This window comes from Carcharhinus amblyrhynchos, chromosome 16 (genome assembly GCF_965287045.1).
Source record: "Carcharhinus amblyrhynchos chromosome 16, sCarAmb.v2.hapA, whole genome shotgun sequence".
In the NCBI taxonomy this organism is placed as follows: Eukaryota; Metazoa; Chordata; class Chondrichthyes; order Carcharhiniformes; family Carcharhinidae; genus Carcharhinus; species Carcharhinus amblyrhynchos.
The window spans coordinates 7,285,969-7,301,227 of NC_137339.1; the positions used below are offsets into that span (position 1 = coordinate 7,285,969).

General features: G+C 49.2%; 1 protein-coding gene across 3 annotated transcripts; it reads left to right on the forward strand.

Moving 5' to 3' along the window:
• Positions 1 to 3,715: 3,715 nt before the first annotated feature.
• trib3 (tribbles pseudokinase 3) lies at positions 3,716 to 14,489 on the forward strand. Of its 3 annotated transcripts, none has more exons than XM_080204633.1 (4): positions 3,716 to 4,173; positions 10,345 to 10,642; positions 12,759 to 13,051; positions 13,716 to 14,489. In XM_080204633.1, exons 2-4 carry the CDS (start codon positions 10,352 to 10,354, stop codon positions 14,173 to 14,175), a joined length of 1,044 nt encoding a protein of 347 aa, XP_080060759.1. In that variant the 5' UTR covers positions 3,716 to 4,173; positions 10,345 to 10,351; the 3' UTR covers positions 14,176 to 14,489. The 3 variants fall into 3 exon arrangements, with proteins under 3 accessions (XP_080060759.1, XP_080060760.1, XP_080060758.1); XM_080204634.1 differs by having other exon boundaries at positions 3,716 to 4,156; XM_080204632.1 differs by lacking the exon at positions 3,716 to 4,173 and adding an exon at positions 4,245 to 4,469.
• Positions 14,490 to 15,259: the final 770 nt, after the last annotated feature.

Sequence of the window (15,259 nt, forward strand, 5' to 3'; positions counted from 1 at the left end):
GTCCTACTGTCTTTTTTGAGCGGGAAGAGTCTCTCCACCTCTATCCTATCCATCCCATTCATCATCTTATACGTCTCAATGAGATCTCCCCTCATTCTTCTAAACTCTAACGAGTACAAGCCTAGTTTATTCAGCCTCTCCTCATAGCTCAATCCCCTCAACTCCGGTATCAGCCTAGTAAACCTCCTCTGCACTCCCTCCAGGGCCAAAATATCCTTGCGCAGGTGCGGCGCCCAAAACTGCACACAGTACTCCAGCTGCGGCCTCACCAATGCCCTATACAGCTGCAGCAAGACCTCCCTACTTTTATATTCAATCCCCCTCGCTATGAAGGCCAGCATCCCATTTGCCTTCCTGACCACCTGCTGCACCTGCAAGCTGGGTTTTTGCGACTCATGCACAAGGACCCCGAGGTCCCTCTGCACCGTCGCCTGCTGCAGTTTTTCGCCACGTAAGTAATAGTCCTTCCTACCATTCTTCCTACCAAAGTGGACCACCTCACACTTGCCAACATTAAATTCCATTTGCCATTTCCTGGCCCATTCGCCCAGCCTATCTAGATCCTTCTGCAGACTCTCCACACCCTCCGCACAATTTGCCTTTCCCCCAATCTTGGTGTCATCAGCAAATTTCGACACCCTGCACTCGGTTCCCTCCTCCAGATCATCTATATAAATGGTAAATAGCTGAGGCCCCAGCACCGACCCCTGGGGCACCCCACTAGTCACCAACCAACTTTACTTTAAACCTCTTCCAGCACTACAACACTATATCTACTTCGGGATGGCTGACTGACAGACACCCCATCCACCACCTTAACCATTCACTCCCTCCAACGCACAACGTGTACTATCTACAGGATGCTCTGCAGGAACTCACCAAGGTTCCTTAGACAGCACCTTTCAAACCCACTACCTCTACCACCCATAGGGGCAAGAGCAACAGACACATGGGAACACCACCATCTCGAAGGTCATTCACCATTTTGACTTGGAAATATACCGTCGTTCCTTCACAGTCGCTGGGTCGAAATCTTGGAACTCCCTCCCTAACAGCATGGTGCGTGTACCTACTCCCCATCCACTGCCGCAGTTCAGAAGCAGGTAGCTCACCATCACCTTCTCAAGGGCAATCAGGCAACAAGTGCCAATCTTGACAACAACACTCACACCCCATGACCAAAATGTGATCATGTGCACTCTTCTAATTCTGATCTTTTGAGCATCGCTGATTTTAATCATTGGTGGCTATGCCTTCAGCTGCCGAGGCCTTTGGCCTAGCAATTTCCCCCCTACACCTCTCTGCCACACTCTCTGCCTTTGGTGTTCCTTCAAACCCACCTCTTTGATCAAGCTTTCGGTCATTTGTCCCGAATATTTGACAGGGTGTAAGACTTTGTTTTGTAACACTCCTGTGAAATAGTTTGGGATATTCTGCTATGCCTGAAGGTGCTGTGTAAATAGTCAGTGCTATGTAGTGGGCACAGTAAAAATATTATTTTGAACAGGGTTTATTTGGATGTAAGGCCTGCATGAAGGACTAAATTGGTTAGGATTGTATTCATTGGAGTTTATCAGAGTGAGAGGGGATCTCATAGAAACTTATAAAATTCTAACAGGGTTGGACAGAGTAGATTCAGAAAGAATATCTCTGATGGCGGAGGAACTCCGGAACTGAGAGCACAGTGGTTAGCACAATGGCCTCACAGAGTCAGGGACTCAGGTTCAATTCCAGCCTTGGGTCACTGTCTGTGCAGAGTTTGCATGTTCTCCCTGTGGGTTTCCTCCCACAGTCCAAAGATGTGCGGGTTAGGTTGATTAGCCATGATACATCCCCCCTAGTGTCGGGGGGATCAGCAGGGTAAATATGTAGGGTTACAGGAATAGGGCCTGGGTGAGATTGTGGTCAGTGCAGACCTGAAGGGCCGAATGGTCTCCTTCTGCACTATAGGGATTCTATGAACTACGGGTCATAGTTTGAGGTAAACCTTTTAGAACTGAGGTGAGAAGAAATGTCTGAATTTTTTTATTCATTCGTAGGACATGAGTGTCACTGGCTGGCCATTATTTATTGCCCATCCCTAGCTGCCATCCCCAGTTGCCCTTAGTTAGGCCATTTCAGAGGGCAGTTGAGAGTCAAGCACATTGCTATGGCCCAGCTGTCACATGTAGGCCAGACCAGGTAAGGACAGCAGATTTCCTTCCCTAAAGGTCATTAGTGAACCAAATGGCCTTTTCCACCAATCGACAACGATTTCATGGTCATCAGTAGCTTCTTAACTCCAGAATTTTAAAAAATTGTATTTAAATTTCACCATCTGCCGTGCGGGATTCGAACCCAGGTCCCCAGAACTTTAGCTGAGATTTTGGATTAATTTTCTAGCGATAATACTACGAGGCCAGTGCCTCCCACTGAACGTAGTTGGAGTTCCTGTCCTGCCCACAACGGGTACCGTAGTGGGCAGGGGGCGCAGACCCTGCAAAGATCCATTGACCTTTGGTGGGATTTTCCGGTTTTGGGGTGAATATGGACAGAAAATCCCACCAAAGGCATGATTTCAAGAATATTTCCTCTGGGTGCTCCAGTTTCCCTGCCCCCGCCCCCCCCAACCACAGTCTGAACGACATGCTAGTTAGGTAGATTGGCTATGCTAAATGACCCCTTTGTACCCCAGGGTACCCCAGTTGGGTAAATGCATGGAGTCATGGGGATAGGACCTGGGTGGGATTGTGGTCGGTATAGACTGAATGGGCCAAATGGCTTCCTTCTGTACTGTAGGATTCTATGATTCTATGAAATTAAATATAGCTAGGGGGCACAGCCTCAAGATAAAGGGGGGGCGGTTTAGAACGGAGTTGAGGAGGAACTTCTTCACTCAAAGGGTGGTGAATCTCTGGAATTCTCTGCCCGTTGAAGTGGTGGAGGCTGCCTCGCTAAATATTTTTAAGACGCGGGTTGATGGGTTTTTGATAAGCGAGGGGGTTAAGGGTTATGGGGAGAGGGCGGGAAGGTGGAACTGAGCAGCGACAGATCAGCCATGATCTTATTGAATGGTGGGGCAGGCTCGAAGGGCTAGATGGCCTACTCCTGCTCCTATTTCTTATGTTCTTATGTTCTCTTGGCGCTAAAGGGATCAAGGAAGATGGAGTGAAGGGGAGGGGGCGATCAGGATATGGAATTTGATGATCAGCCATGGAATGGCGGAGCAGGCTGGAAAGGCTAAATGGCCTCCTCCCACTTCTAAGAACATAAAAGGAGCAGGAGTAGGCCAAGTAGCCCTTCGAGCCTGCCCCGCCATTCAATAAGATCATGGCTGATCTGAAGTGGATCAGTTTCACTTTCCCGCTCTCTCCCCATAACCCTTAATCCCCTTGCCTACCAAAACCTATCTACCCGTGACTTCAATACATTCAGCGAGGCGGCCTCCACCACTTCAATGGGCAGAGAATTCCAGAGATTCGCCACCCTTTGAGTGAAGAAGTTCCTCCTCAACTCTGACCTAAACTGAGTTGAGGTCCTAGTTTCCATGTTACGGGAGGAGGAGGCGCTGCAGGTCCCCTCAGAATATTTGGACCGCCCGGCCACATCTAATCTGGTGGGAGCTGTCTTTGAAACAAGCACTTTTCTTCCCCTCCCCTTCTCGGCTCTGTCGCCAATAGTTTCTGTGTGTTGGAGGGTAGATGTTGCAATAGGGAGCCCTGTCATCGTCAGCCAGTTCAGAGTGAGAGTGAAAGCGCTAGAGCTGTGTAATATTCAACAGGATTACGGCAACCTCGCATCATAGTATCTACTGTCCAGAGAGAGAGACACACACACACTTACTCACTGGGAGCTCACCTTAAAAGCAGAGGGAGAGAGAGAAAGAGAAACATTCTATCTGCTGGAAACACTCTAAATGGAGAGAACTGGAGGAAGATACTGCTGAGAACATTTCTTAATCTCCACAATTCACCAAGTCTTGCTTCCAGTGATTGGGATTTTGTGAATTAAGTGTTACTCTTTATTTTTTTTCCCCCGAGGAATTACAGAGAATACTTTTTTTTTCCTTTCTTTTCGCTCGCTCTCAAGCCCTCGGGAAAGGAGCAGGAACTTTGCACTAACCAGCAGTTATGTTGACCGGCGGCGGCAGATAAAAAAAGCGCTTTCTGTTGCTAAGGTGCGACTGGAGCAGAGGTTCGGTTTCATGTCAATTTCGGGGCTCCTGTGAAACTTACACGTGGAGGAGGAGGGGAGGGGGGGGGGGGCGGTGGGTGGAAAAATCCTGCCCAGGGGAGGAGGAAAGAGGTCCAGAATCTGTCCTGGAAAACGCTGCCAACCTTCATTCCATAGGAAAGAAAAGGGGGGGGGGAAAAGAAAGAAAGAGAGAGAGAGACTTGCCGGATCCTCGGGGATTCCTTTGTTACTGGCAATTCCTGTTCGAAACTGCTTTGAGCGAATCCTCCAATTTGGTGAAACAAACCACCCCTTGGGTAAGTTTCTTTACAAAAAAAAAGGAAAAGAAAAACCTCGTGTTTTATGAGTTTTTTTTCTGTGTGTTTTTTATAAAAAAATGTTTTACTTTGTCCAACTTTTACCCTCTCCAGCCCCACTTATAATGTTGTTGTGGTGGTGGTGACTGTAAGTACACAAAACTGGTCAGAAAAGTGTGTGCTGTGGGTGGGTTACTCTTTTGTCAAAAGAGTTTTAACGCCCAGTCAAGTCGATATCAACTCTTTTTTTTTGTCCCACCAAACCCCTCTCTGTAACGGTTTCTGTTTCGGAGTTATGGTTCGGTTTTTTTTTGTTGTTCGAACTCTTTTGTTGATGGGAATCGCGCGTGTCGTTTCCCCCCCTTTCTCTCCTCTCTCTATCTCCCTCTTTCTCTCTAACGCCAGAGTTATGTTGGCAGGGTCTGAGGAGGGGTGAAATTTCTGTATCTTCACTCTGCGCCGTTTTAATCTCCCACCCCCTTTAAGGTGTGTGTGTGTGGAGCTGATTTTTGAAGTGTTTGATTGGGTAGAGGCAGAGAGAAGAAGCACTCCTTTGTCTGTTTCAACCTCCTGGTAGTAACTATTTGGAATTCAACTCCAGAGTATTTGGTGCACAAAAGACAACTTTGGGCTACCTGTGTCTACTTGAATGAACCACCTTGAGGGTAAAGAACTACTTTATCTAGGGGGGGGTGGAAGGGGGAGAGGAGGGGGGTGGTTTCAGAACAAAAGGGACATGACCTTAAAGTGAGAGTGAGAATTGTTCAAGTCCCCATAGCAGGGAGCACTTTCTTGCATGGGGGGAGTCTAGAAATCTAGAATTCTCTCTCTCTCTTGCTCCCTACCTGTCCACCACCCACAACAACTACTTGTAAAACTGAGATTGGCAGATTTTAAAAGCAGTAATGTTGAAAATCTGGAATTAAAGTCGGAAAATGCTGGAAATCCTCAGCTGGTCCGGCAAGAGAGAAAGGCCAATGTGACTGTTCTCTGGATGGGTTTTGGGTACAGGTTTGGGTGGGCTGGGAGGAGGTAACAGAACCAAAAAGGGAGGGAGTGGATGGAGTTAAGAAATTGATCAGCCATTATGTAATTGAAAGCCAAACATAGGCTTGAGGGGCTGAATGGTCTCCTGTCCCACATTCTAAGGAAAGGCTATCCTCTCCAACACCTCCCTGCCCCTCTCTCGTTGCCCAGTAATCGATGTGGGGCCTCCCATCTGTAAATGTTTGTGATCTGTAATTGGAATAAATGGTGTAGGCGTGGGGTGATTCTTTAAAGCAATCTCCACCCTCCACCCCCCCTCTTCATATACATGTGTGTATCGAATGTGTTCCTTTTCCCAAACCCTTTCTATCAGGCTCTGTTCGATCCTTTCCTGAGTTTTCTGATCGATTCTGCACCTACCCCAACCAGGGATCTGACACTGTCTCACTCCTCTGCATTTATATAGCACCAGGGGGCTTTATAATTATTATTAGGCAGAAATGAGACACTAAAAGTGACAGAAGGAGATATGGGGTCAGAGAGGTAGGTGAAGGAAGGAGAGGGCAAGGCTGCCAAAGCTGGAGTGCTTGAAAGTGGGGATAATCAGGAGGTCAGGATTAGAGACGTTGCAAGGTCTCGGGGAGTTGGACAGCAAGGCAGATCACACACTCAGGGAGGGTCGAAACCATATCTATAAAATACCTTCCAGCTCACAGTTCACTTTTCAGAGAGGGAAAAAAAACCCCAAAGGTCACTGCCCCCAGGTGTGTGACATGTTTTTGAGAGAATGAAAGGGTTTCTTTTTGTTCAGAAGCATTTTAAGATGATTAAATATTAATGGCAATGTTATGTGTCAGGCCAAACTGTGAGAGTCAGTGTCATTCATAGATGAAGCATATCCTTGTGCTGTAAGCATTAGCAATCTAATTGGCTGGCCAGGCAGTGATTTTTCTTTTGTTACCTGACTAACTAAATCCATCCTGAGAGTGATTCACCAAAACCACCCAACTCATGAGGCTGCTGAGAGTCAGCGATGTGAGTGTGCTGCCTTACACTCAGCCATTGCTATTGCAGAAGGGTTGATGAAGCAATGGACCCAGATTGAGGGATGGGGGGGAGGGACAAGAGTTGTGTGTGTGTGTGTGTGTGGTAGAATTGGAGGGGTGCCTTGGTGCCATGTGTGTGTGTGTGTGTGTGTGTGTGTTGGGGGGGTGAGGGGTGTTAGAGGGTGACTGGATGTAGCTCTGGAGTTGTGTTGTTGCGTGGCCCTAGATCAGCTTAGAAGGACGAAAAGGGATCTGATCGAGGTTTATAAAGTACTATAGGGCAGCACAGCGGTTAGCCCTGCTGCCTCACAGCATGAGGGACCCAGGTTCAATTCCCAGCTTGGGTCACTGTGTCTGTGTGGTGTTCTCCCCGTGTCTGTGTGGGTTTCCTCCGGAGTGCTCCAGTTTCCTCCCACCGTCTGAAAGGGCTCATTGATCCGAACAGGTGCCAGAGTGTGGCGACCAGGGGAATTTCAGAGTAACTTCATTGCAGTGTTAATGTAAGCCTTACTTGTGACTCATAAATAAAAGGGATTGATAAAGTAAATGTAGACCAAATGTCCCCCCTTGTGGGACATTCTGGAACAAGAGCTCACAGGTATGGGTTGAGAGGCGGTAGATTTAAAACTGGGATGAGGATGAACCATTTCTCTCAGAGGGTGGTGAATTTGTGGAACTCGCTGTCCCATAGCGCAGGGTAGTCCGAACCATTAGATGGTTTCAAGAAGGAGATAGATATATTTCTGATTACAAAATGGGTTAAAGGGAGATGGGGAACAGGTGGGGAGGTGGATTTGAGACCAGGGAGAGATCAGCCATGATCTGATTGAATGGCAGAGCGGGCTGGAAGGGTTGACTTTGCCGACTTCTGCTCCTATGTTCTGAACAGTCACATGCCACCAGAGTTCTCCAACGCCACCTCCTGTATCAATGAGGCATTTTCACTCGCAGTTTGATCCCGTCTTGAATTCTGGTCAGTTTTGAGTTTATGGACATGTGCCTGCCAGAATTGAGATTCTCGCCCCATTGTACCGTAGCGCCTTGTTGGCTTCAGACTGCACGTACCTACACCTGGTGAGGGATTTTCGAACCGCATGACTGTGAACAAAACAATTTGTGGAAGCTACGGCTGTTTTCCTGTCTGTCTTTCACAATTCTTATCAGCGGGAAAGATGATGGTTACACGGGAACTCCCTTAAGCCCATGAAAAATTCATGTTAAAAAAATGCAAAACAAAGCTCAAAGATGGGGTGGAGTTAAATTTACTCTTCAATGATCAGGCTAATTGTTACACAAACAAGAGATGTATTCTCTGGAATTTGGACAGTTACCGGGTGATTTAATTGAAGCGTGTGATATTAAGACAATCTGATGGGATAAATCAATTGAAAGTACTTGTGCTAGTTGGAGAGATTCTAATTCAGTGGAATTATAGTCTAAACATTCGAGTCAGGGTGATAGGCAAACATTTCTGTGAAGTAACACTCCTTCATGAATCACAGAATCCCTACAGTGCAGACGGCCCATCGCGTCTGCACCAACCACAATCCCACCCAGGCCCTATTCCTGGGATTGTGGTTGGTGCAGACTCAATGCATTGTAGGGGTTCTATGATTCTACAAGTCTGCACTGACCGCAGTCCCACTCAGGCCCTATCCCCATAACCCCATGCATTTACCCTAGCTAGTCCCCTTGATACTAAGGGACAATTTAAAATTGCACGGCCAATCCACCTAACGCGCACATCGTTGAACTGTGGGAGGAAACCCATGCAGACACGGGGAGAACGTGCAAACTCCACACAGACAGCGACCCAAGCCGGGAATCGAACCCGGGTCCCTGGCGTTGTGAGGCAGCAGTGCTAACCACTGTGCCACCGTAGGACACAGCTCCACAAATTTCAATTGTATATTATACACTTGTTAATTTTTAATTCCTTTTGGATTCTTGTCAGTCAAAGAAACTGGGGGACGTGGTTACAAAGTCAGTTATGTGGAATTAGATCAACCATTGAAATGTAGAAAATAGATGCAGAAGTAGGCCATTCGGCCCCTTAGGCGTGCTACATCATTCAATATGATCATGGCTGATCCTCAATCTCAATGCCATGCTTCCCTACTCTCCCCATCCCCTTAACGCCCCCAGAGTCTAGAAATTCAACTGTTTCCTCCTTAAATACATTTAGTGACTTTGCCTCGTGGTAGACAACTCCATAGCTTCACTACCCTCCCGAGTGGGAAAGAGTCTCCTCGTCTTGGTCCCAAATGGCCTGCCCCGTATCCTGAGACTGTGACCATGTGGAATGGTGGAACAAGCTTGAAGGTGGTCTACACTCCTATCCCAATGTTCCTGTGTGATGAAGGGCTACAACAGTGGGCGTGCCAAGAACTGGGTCAACACCTGCTCATGTTATGGTGAGGAGTTGGAGAGAGCAGTGACATCAACAACACCACTGGCATTTATCTAGCACCTAGCAGTAAACCATCCGCAGGCCATTTATTTCACACAGTTGATTTTCAAGCAAAATTTAACACCAAGCTAGATGAGGAAATATTAAGCCAGGTGACCAAAAGACTGTTGAAAGAGACAGATCTTGGAGTGCTAAAGGAGAAGAAAAGGGTGAGGGAGTGACAGCATTGGTGTAAGTGGCTGAGTTTTGACCTGTGATCTCCTTTCTGACTTTGGCTGTGTCAGGATCTTGGTAAAGTCCTGGAACCGACCTTTTTGATTACAGTATAATCATGTATTTGCAGTGTTTAAATGTGGAGTTAGGGTCAAGTCACTGAATCCCTACAGTGCAGAAGGAGGCCATTCGGCCCATATTTACCCCACTAACAACAAACAATCAATCTCAAATGTGGCATTTTCAATTTAGTGCCACCCCCTCTCTCTCCCCCAAAGATGTGGAGAATCAGTGAATCGACCATGCTAAATTGACCCACGTGTCAGGGGACTAGTAAATTTGTGGGGTTATGGGGTTAGGGCTTGGATGGGATTGTAGTCGGTGCAGACTCGATGAGCCAAATGGCCTCCTTCTACACTTTAGGCTTCTATGGTTTCTATTTGTATGATTTCCACTCCCTCTTATCTACGCATCCCATTGGCAATTTTAGCACTGCCAATGCACCTGCACATCTTTGGACTGTGGCAGGAAACCGGAGCACCTGGAGGAAACCCACGCAGACACGGGGAGAATGTGCAAACTCCGCACAGGTGGCGACCCAAGTCGGGAGTCGAACCCGGGTCTTGGGCACTGTGAGGCAGCGGTGCTAACCACTGTGCCACCTTCCATGGGGAGGCAAATGACCTAAGAAGTTGAGAGGGTAAATGGGCAGAATTATTTTCTCTGCCTTTTAGCTTTGACAGAGGGTCATCTGGGCTCGAAACGTCAGCTCTCTTCTCTCCTTACAGACGCTGCCAGACCCGCTGAGATTTTCCAGCATTGTCTCTCTTTTGGTTTCAGATTCCAGCATCAAGAAAATAAATTTGCTTTTATTTTCTCTGGGGGTTGGGACATCCAGAACAAGGGGCACAATGACGGAATGAGATTGAGGTCATTAAGGATCTTGAGAAACAATTCTTCACACAAAAGATAGTGGGAATCTGTAACTCTCTCCCCAAAAGAAATGTTCGGGTGGCGAGAGTGGTACTGAATGGAAAATTCCACAATTGAGATTGTTTTGTGTCAGTCGGGGTATTATGGAATACTGAATGCAAGGTGGAGGTGATGGAATAAAGGTACAGAACAGGCTCGAGGGGCCGAATGGTCTCCTCCTGTTCCTCTGAAGGTAATTTTGGGGCCAATTTGTAACATCCCTCTTCTTGTTTTCTCTTTCTCCCAGATCCTTAATGAGTGTGAACACCCAGAGATCGTTGCCCTCACTTCCTCCCAGGCTGAAGAGGTTGGACTATGACGATGCAGATGACCCTGACCTCCCCAAGTGTAAGCGGGCCCGCCTGAGCCAGCTCTCCATACCCGCCCTGTCGCCGTGCCTCAGCTCCCCGTCCCCAACACCCTCCGCTTCTGATGACGACAACAGCGTGTCCCGGATCGGGCCCTACCTCCTGCTCAACCCCACGGAGGCAAATAATTGTTACAGAGCCATCCACACCCACACAGAGCAGGAGTACATCTGCAAGGTACGGTTAGTAATGTTAGTGGGAGGTGGTTACTTTCTGGATAACTGGCGGTACTTTAGCACGCTGCCCCGAGTCCCGTTCCTGCCCTCTGTGTCCCAGGCCACAGACAAGGGGGAGGACGTTTGGCCTCAGGACCCTGGGCTGTACCAGGGGAGAGTTTTCAGAAGAGGATGTGCAAGTTTCTGAACTGTGCTGATTTCTCTCTCCTGAACCCAACCCAACCTTTGAGAAACAGCCTCCAACCACTAACCACAGCGCAATTAGTGACGCGAGTATTTCTTGTAAATGTTAATTTCCTGTGACCCCGCGGTGTGACAGAATAAACAGATCCTCTGCTGTTACTTGCCTCCACCTCAGTGCAGCGGTACAGCCCAGGACGATCCCCCGCCTGCTGCTTTTCCCTCTCCCGTTTTTCCGAGTTCTTCCCGTTTTGGGAGAACGGGTTAGTTTTCTCCGCAATCTATGGTGTTGAGAACACTTCCTCAGGGGAAGTGCACGCGACTGGGACTATTTCATAGATTCCCTAAAGTGCAGAAGGAGGCCATTTGGCCCATCAGGTCTGCACCCACTTTTTGCCAGAGGGTCTTACCCAGACCCACCCACCCTGCCCTATCCCACCTAACCTCACACCTTGGGACACCAAGGGGCAGTTTAGCGTGGCCGATCTATCTAACCCACACATCTTGGGAGTGTGGGAGGATACCGGAACACCCAGAATAAACCCACGCAGATACGGGGAGAATGTGCAAACTCCACACAGACAGTGACCCAAGCCGGGATTTGAACCCGGGTCCCTGGCACTGTGAGGCAGCAGTGCTAATCACTGTGCCACTGTGGCACCCCTTCGATGTACAGCTTCTGCCCACGTTTACCTGGCAGTGAAGATCTAAGTCATTCACAGGTGCCATGTGGCACTAACCCTGCTGTTGCCTGGGGGAGCGGGGGGGACTGCGTTTCACTAGGAAGCGACAAGCCTAGGAGCTGACCTTTTGCAGTCGGTTTCCAAAATCTGGGTAGTCGTTTGCCCATCTCTCCTTCTCTGTGTGATTTGGTGCCAGGCTATAGTTTTTGTCACTCAGAGATTGTGAACATTGCCAGCACTTGTCCAACCCTAACTGCCCTTGAACTTTAGGGAGGTGATAGCCTAGTGGTATTATCGTTGGACTATTAATCCAGAAACTCAGCCAATGTTCCGGGGACCCGGGTTCGAATCCCACACGGCAACAGGTGGAACTTGAATTCAATAAAAAAAATCTGGAATTAAGAATCTACTGATGACCATGAAACCATTGTCGGAAAAACCCACCTGGTTCACTAATACCCTTTAGAGAAGGAAATCTGCCGCCCTTGCCCGGTCTGGTCTACACGTGACACCAGAGCCACAGCAATGTGGTTGACTCTCAACTGCCCCCCTGAAGTGGCCCCAGCAAGACACTCAGTTATACACTGCAGCGTTTCACAAAGGCAGCTCACCACCAGCTTCTCGAGGGCAACTGGGGATGGGCAGTAATTGCTGGCCTCGCCATGCGCATGTCCCACGAATGAATGAAAAACAGTGGCTTGCTCGGCCATTCCAGTTGAGAGTCAGCCGCGTTGCTGTGGGCCTGGAGTCACACAGTCCCCCTACAGGGGAACCAGATGGGTTTCCACCACAATTGAAAGTGGGTTTTCATGGTCACCGTTACACAGAATGATGAAAACATCTGAGTGAGACTAGCTGCCATGGTGGGATTTGAACCCGAGTCTCCAAAGCAAGAGCCTGCTCCTCCGGATTGCTGGTCCAGTGACGTTACCACAATGCCACCATCTGCCCCCTGCTCGACGCGGGCTGTGGAGGTGATGTGTTTTTCAGAGCAGTTAGGTGGGGTAGCATCACTGGTGGCCTGGGCCCTTAGACCCTAGAACTCCCCCTCTCCATCTTTAAGATGCACTTTTGAAACCAACCTTCTTGACCACGCCTTTGGCTCACCTACTCGGATACCTCCTTACGCGACTCGCAGTTAAACCTTTATCAGATCTACGCCTCCGTGAGGAGCTGCGGAATGGTTAAGTGGGGGTCATTACTGTTGTCCTCACCCCCCCCCCCAGTGACCCTCTCTCTTTCTTTTTGTTGCAGGTGTTTGCGATGAAACGCTACAGCGAGGTGATTGCTCCCTACGCCCGCCTCCCCCCCCACCCCCACGTGGGGCAGATGGCCGAGGTCATCGCCGGGGACCGCAAGGCCTACGTGCTCTTCCCGCGGGGCCACGGCGACATGCACTCGTACGTGCGCACGTGTAAGAGGCTGCGCGAGGAGGAGGCTGCCACCCTCTTCAGGCAGATGGTGCAGGCGGTGGCTCACTGTCACGAACATGGCATCGTGCTCCGTGACCTCAAGCTCAGGAAGTTTGTCTTCACCAACAGGCAGAGGTGAGTGTTTGGAGGTTGTTGTTGGGGGTGGGGGGGGGGGCGGGGCGGGCGGGGGGCGGTATGGGTGGTTGCGGAGGCTCGGAACTGGCATGAGAATGGACGCACAGGCCTAACTTCTCTTTGCACGCACACAGAGGGGGGGGTGGAATTCACTCTCAGTATCCCAACCAATATCCACCCCTTGATCATCATCATCTCAAAGGAATATCCACTGTTATCATATTGCTATATGTGAGATCTTTAGAATCCTACAGCGCAGAAGGAGGTCATTCAGCCCATCAAGTCTGCACCAATCACAATCCCATCCAGGCCCTATCCCCATAACCCCCTGCATTTACCCTAACTATTTCCCCTGACACTAAGGGGCAATTTAGCATGGCCAATCCACCTAACCCATACCTCTTTTGGACTGTAGGAGGAATGTAATCTTTGTATTCTCAAAACAAAAACATATTTCTTTTTACAAACTGTAAAAATTTCTACAAATCTGTGTCCTTTTTTTTTCCACCCCAGCGACTTGGTCACACAATCCAGAACAAATAAAAACAAAATTGAAAAATCAATGCCTCGCTTCAGTTTGAGCAGCTGCCGCTGCCTAGCGCGAGTTCTGAGCTGCCTTAAGCTAACATTCAAAAGTTCTAAACAGCGTCTTCTTCTCTTTCAGAAACGTACTGAGGCTTGAAAATCTGGAGGACGCCTGCGTCCTGAAAGGAGACGACGATTCCCTGATGGATAAGCACGGCTGCCCGGCGTACGTGGGGCCCGAGATCCTTAACACCAAACTCTCGTACTCTGGGAAAGCTGCCGACGTGTGGAGCCTGGGCGTGGTGCTCTACACCATGCTGGTGGGCCGTTACCCTTTCCAGGACAGCGAGCCAGCCGCCCTCTTCAGCAAGATCCGCCGAGGCTTCTACACCGTCCCGGACAACGTCTCCCCCAAAGCCAAGTGCCTCATCCGATGCATCCTGCGGCAAAACCCCTCGGAGAGATTAACGGCCAGCGAGATCTTGGATCACCCGTGGTTCAACTCCAATTTCAGTGTGAACTACAACAGTGCCCCAGGATCGCTGACTGACCAGCTGGTCCCTGACGGCTACAGGGAGGACACGGACACGGATTTGTAGAAATCCTTACAGTTTGTAAAAAGAAAAGAAAATGTAGTTTTTTTTTGAGAAGACAAAGGTTACATTGCGTGTGCCTTCTTTTGTGAACTGGACTGTGACTTTGAACTTCTGCACCCTTCCTCTTTTTGGGGTGGTTTGGCCAAAGGTGCCCAGAAAACCCAGGCAAGGGGTTCCCCAACTGAGGGTTGGGCTTCAAAAGGGAGGAGTGCAGTGCGTGTCAAGGTGGCGACTTCTCGTCGCCCAGTGTTTGTGACACTGTGTCTTTTGGCCTGGGTCAGCCCAGTCTGGGCAACGCTGCCCCTCCAACTGCCCCCCCCGCCCCCCCCCAACGCCTCCACCTGTTCACCGTGGGCCTTACCAACATCCCGGGAACGCGCACTGGACTCTTCCTGAAGACTTGGCTTACTGACAGCCAGAGACTGACAGCAATAACGGCAAGAAAAAAGACCCAGGATGACCTCGGATCTAAGAGTTATCTTGCGGGGAGGGGCTGTGGAGAGAGCATTAGAAGCCTGGTCAGCGATGCAGTAAACCCGTATAGACTTCTGATCTATTCCTGCACTGTCAGCCCTGTGTCAAGGTGTAGCAATAACGCTGTGCTGATAGTTGGTTGATTTTCTTTTTGTTGGGTGGGTGGAGGGAGGGTCCCTTTCTCACGAATGAACCTTTTCCCCAAAACTGGGGACCAAAAGGTTGACCGATTTTTTTTTTTGTGTGTGGGGTGGCGGAGAAGGAGAATAATGTCCCTGGCAAGAATCCGATCGGTGGTTTGCTCCAGACTGGGTAGAATAGTGAGCCTCCCCCCCGCAATCCGTAAGGACCCACCTTTGTGGGGTGAATCCGGAGGATTCTTTGGATGAACCAAAAGCTCCGAGCCTAACCCCGGCACTGTACAAAACTGAAGGATTGTGTCTCTTTTTTTTTTCTTAATGGTGCTTTTGAAGAAGGCATTTGGGTCAATATCGGAGTCTGGACTGAGCTGTACATTCCCTTATTGCCTTCTTCCTCTCACCAGGAAGTAGGGTCGATCGAGAACTGACTATTGCAGTGTAAAGTTCAGTGTGGCGATTCCAAGGAGCTGTGT